The sequence below is a fragment of the Lathyrus oleraceus genome, chromosome 4, assembly GCF_024323335.1.
Source record: "Lathyrus oleraceus cultivar Zhongwan6 chromosome 4, CAAS_Psat_ZW6_1.0, whole genome shotgun sequence".
NCBI lineage: Eukaryota > Viridiplantae > Streptophyta > Magnoliopsida > Fabales > Fabaceae > Lathyrus > Lathyrus oleraceus.
In genome coordinates, this window is record NC_066582.1 from 387592112 (window position 1) to 387596826 (window position 4715).

Below are 4715 nucleotides of genomic sequence, written 5' to 3' on the forward strand. Positions count from 1 at the left end.
TGTCAAACATATAATTCTAAAAAATAATATTATCCTCCAATTTAGTAATTCAAAGAGAACCTAGTGGTCACCAATATATCTTTTGTAATTTTACCATAGCTAGTAACTTATCCACAAAGTATCAAAGAAAACCTAGTGTTCACCAATATTTATTGTCAATTTAGTTATTCAAAGAAAACCTAGTGGTCTCCGATATTTATTGTGAATTTAATAAATTGTCTTATCAATTGGACTCCAAAACAACAACATATTCATTAAATTTATTATATATATATTACAGTAGCATGTCGTTCATTCTCACACACTCACTAAGTTTGTATCCTTGCACAGCTTAATGGAGTTTAAAAATCTATCTGTTTTAGCTCTCTTTTTCGTAAGTTATTTTCTGTTATACTAGATCGCTTATAATTAGTTGTCTCAATTTTCTATCAATATTTGATGTGATTTGAAAATTAGTATTCTTTCAATATAGAATTTGGAATAAATTTTAAGATTTTTGTTTATTGAAATAACCATAAAATCCTTTATACAATAAATTTGATTATAAACAAAACTATCGATTTATTTATTAATTGTTTTTATTACTCTCTAGAACAGTCCGGTAAAGGGGACTACAATTTAATGGAAAAACAACTCAATGTTTCTTATTATAAATATAATTAATATTATTTTTTTTACACTTTAAAATGAATTGATGTTGAGTTCTTTTATTTATTTTAAAAGATCACTTATTTAATTTTTTTAAACTTATTTAATTTTTTTAATATTCTTTTGTATTTTATGATAATGATATTCTAACTTAAATATATTTGCAGTTGACTTTCCTAGGAATTCATGCATCTAAATCAGGAGAAGAATATTGGAAATCTGTTTGGCCAAACACTCCTATACCAAAGACACTTTTGGATCTCTTATTGACAGGTTAGTAAAATATAAATAAGATCTTGTTAATTTTTGTGTACTCTTCTATTTAAAAATTTAAAGTCAAAATGTTGTTTCGAAAAGATATTTTTATGAATTTTAATATTATGTATTTCTATTTTGGGTCTTTAAAATGTGTTTTAAGGGATATATTTAAGTTATAGTATATATTTAAGTTAATATTATCTAATATTACCTCCTTCCGTGTACGACTCTTTTCTTACATTTAGTATATATATATATATATATATATATATATATATATATATATATATATATATATATATATATATATATATATATATATATATATATATATATATATATATATATATATATATATTATATATATATATATATATATATATATATATATATATATATATATATATATATATATATATATATATATATATATATATATATATATATATATATATATATATATATATATATATATATATATATATATATATATATATATATATATATATATATATATATATATATATATATATATATATATATATATATATATATAACATTATCTTTAAATTATAGTATATTTAATAACTTTTACAATCTATTTCTAAATTAAATAAGAAATATCTAAAACACTACTTTTTACCCCAATAATTAAATGCTTGTTTTTAGAATTTTTTTTAACATTATTGATAAATTAAATATAATTTTTAAGTGTGTGCTACTTTGATCTCAAATATTAATAAATGATAATTGATGGTTCAAAATATAAATAAAAGCTAATAAATTTAATTTAGTTCAACATAATTACTTTTAAAATACTTGAATAAATAGTCATGGTCAAATACAAAAATTAAGTGAAAAGAGAAAACTAATCTTGAATATACAATTTCTTTTATTATGGATCAACAGTGCATTATATCTGCCTTAAAAAACAATAATCTTTTAGGGTGAAATCTTGTTTAAAGTTGCGTAAGTGAAATATTTCATTAAACTATAAATATGATTTTAATTATTTGTAAGGTCTATTTCTAACTCTTAAAATTAAAACTCGAGATTAAATTGATGAGATTATAAGATTTCTTTCATCTTGATCAGAATTTTTTAATTTAAATCCAGAGATTTCTTTCATCATGATCAGAGATCTTTTGAGAGAACAATTTATCATATATTATGATTCCCTCATACTCGAGAGATTTTAAAAAAAATATATTCTTCACAAAATGCATCACATTTTGGTAGTTCATGTAATATGTATTTAAGTCATTATAAATATAAATTTTGTTTTTAGTCTTTATTATTTTTGTTTTAGTCCTAAACTCATTTTAAATTTAGTATTTATAATATTTATTTTAGTACTTATTTTAAAAGATTAAAATCAAATATTTTACCTATTACATATATTAATTTCTATACAAATAAAAATTCAATGACTAAAACAAAACCAAAAGGAAGAAAAGTAAAAAAGGTGTATATTTACAATGAATAAAAATAAAATAATTATTTTTACGAATAAAAATAAAATAATTATTTTTACAAATAAAAATTCTTAATATTTGCAGGAATCATTTACATATTTATATCTTTCGTTAATTATATATTTTACATCAACATGCATTTTTATATATCATTTTGTTTTATTTGATTCATATTAATGTCTAAAGAGACTATTCATGATTATGTATTTAGTTTAACATTCGATGTTGTAGATAAAGGAACAAGTATTCCTATCAAAAGTCAAGAAGAGAAGCAATATTGGACTATCTTTTTTGAACATCACCTATATCCTGGAAAAACAATGAACTTAGGTATCCAAAAACATTCAGATATTCAATCATCAAAATCAACAACACATGCACCCGTCAAAAGAGCAAGCCATACTTTTAAGACTCTCAAAGGACTTGGACAAACACCTGAAAAAGAAACTACTAAAACAAATCAACCTTTTGGAACGTTTGTGTGGTGGTATAAAAAAGAAACTGGAAGACCAACCACTAGGAGCGACAAAGCAACCAAAATAGAAACTACTGCAACAAATCAACCTTTTGGAACATTTGTGTGGTGGAATAAAAAAGAATTTGATAGACCAACCATTAGGAGTGACAAATTAACCAAAATAGAAACTACTAGAGCAAATCAACCTTTTGGAACGTTTGTGTGGTGGTATAAAAAAGAAATTGAAAGACCAACCATTAGAAGCGACAAAACAACCAAAATAGAAACTACTACAACAAATCAACCTTTTGGAACGTTTGTGTGGTGGAATAAAAAAGAAACGGATAGACCAGCCATTAGGAGTGACAAAGTAACCAAAATAGAAACTACTAGAACAAATCAACCTTTTGGAACGACTGCGTGGTGGCATAAAAAAGAAACTGAAATAGAAACTGAAAACACCTATTGGAAGAAAATCAACCTTTTGGATTAAGTGAACAGGGTAAAAAAGAAACTAAAAAATCAAATCAACCTTTTGAAACCCAGACATTAGATGAAAAAGAAGCTCACGTTCTTAACAGCTATTGTGGAACTCCATCAGCAATAGGAGAACACAAACATTGCGTCCTATCACTAGAATCAATGATGGATTTTGCCATTTCAAAGCTTGGAAAGAATATCAAAGTGATGTCAAGTTCCTTTTCTCAAAGTCAAGACAAATATGTAGTTCAGGAAGTAAATAAAATTGGAGACAAAGCAGTGATGTGTCATAGATTGAATTTTGAAGAAGTTGTATTTTATTGTCATGTAGTTAATGCCACAACAACTTACATGGTCCCATTGATGGCCTCTGATGGAACTATATCAAAAGCACTGACAATTTGCCACCATGACACTAGAGGTATGAATCCTAAAGTGTTAAATGAAGTTCTCAATGTTAAGCCAGGAAATGTATCTGTTTGCCATTTTATTGGCAACAAGGCTGTTGCTTGGGTACCTAATGTTAGCCAGTCTCGTGGTCATCCTTGTGTCATCTAGCATATTTGCACATTGATTGAAATCTCATGTTTGGACTTATTCTAAAGTGATATATGAAAATAAATATGATGTGAAAAATCATATATTATGTATATTCAGTGTCATCCATGTATTCTAAATAAAATTAGTTCTAAATTAGTTAGAACTATGGGTTTGTGTATGTGCGATGTATCAGTCAACGGTCAGTCCCTAATGTATTTTATGTAACATCTTATCTTTATATGGATTTCAATTGTCTTGTAGTATAATTATAAAAATCTCTCCTAGTGATAAAGTTTTCACCACGTTTGTACAAAAGACCGAGTGAAGCTTATAAAATTTGACACCCTCCTTTGAATTATTTTTTTTATTGAAAATAAAAAAGATTCCACTTGATTGGAGCTACCAACCGAGGGAAATGTTGCGGTGGTCGTGGGTTTGACTCACAATGCCAACAAATTTGTGTCTTATTTCTTATTAAAGTAGTGCATTTCTTTTTTTAAAAAATAAAAATAGAAATCAAATTTTCCTCTATTGAAATTATCAACCAAGAGAAAAGGTAGCATTCATTGTTTTATTATTAATGGAAAAAATATCTTTTTTTTATTAATAAAAAACTAACACCTTGTTTTTTTTTAAAATTATTTTTAAATTTAAAATAAATAAGATTTCCCTTTAGTTGGGAGGTTCAACCAAGATAAATAGTGGATCAATTAAATAAAATGACGTCTAACTTTTCTTTCATTTTATTTGAAATTAAAATAAATAGGATATTCCCTCGGTTTGAAGGTTCCAACCGAGGGGAAAAGCTGTTATTTTTTTCTTCTTCAAAGTAAAGCTATAACGTGTTTCTTCATTTT

The 4715-nt window shown here is 24.9% G+C and overlaps 1 protein-coding gene across 1 annotated transcript; it reads left to right on the forward strand.

Moving 5' to 3' along the window:
• Positions 1-266: 266 nt before the first annotated feature.
• Positions 267-4116, forward strand: LOC127075591 (unknown seed protein USP). Its single transcript, XM_051017045.1, has 6 exons — positions 267-373; positions 816-921; positions 2613-2865; positions 3001-3066; positions 3103-3185; positions 3308-4116. The coding sequence occupies exons 1-6, from the start codon at positions 335-337 to the stop codon at positions 3874-3876; spliced, it is 1116 nt and encodes a 371-aa protein (XP_050873002.1). The 5' UTR covers positions 267-334; the 3' UTR covers positions 3877-4116.
• Positions 4117-4715: the final 599 nt, after the last annotated feature.

Excerpts from the sequence above, each read along its gene's own strand:
- LOC127075591 (XM_051017045.1), top strand. The coding sequence starts at position 335 with ATGGAGTTTAAAAATCTATCTGTTTTAGCTCTCTTTTTC. Across the intron at positions 922-2,612 it reads TTTGGATCTCTTATTGACAG|ATAAAGGAACAAGTATTCCT; the intron begins GTTAGTAAAATA and ends TCGATGTTGTAG. Across the intron at positions 2,866-3,000 it reads CCTTTTGGAACGTTTGTGTG|GAGTGACAAATTAACCAAAA; the intron begins GTGGTATAAAAA and ends ACCAACCATTAG.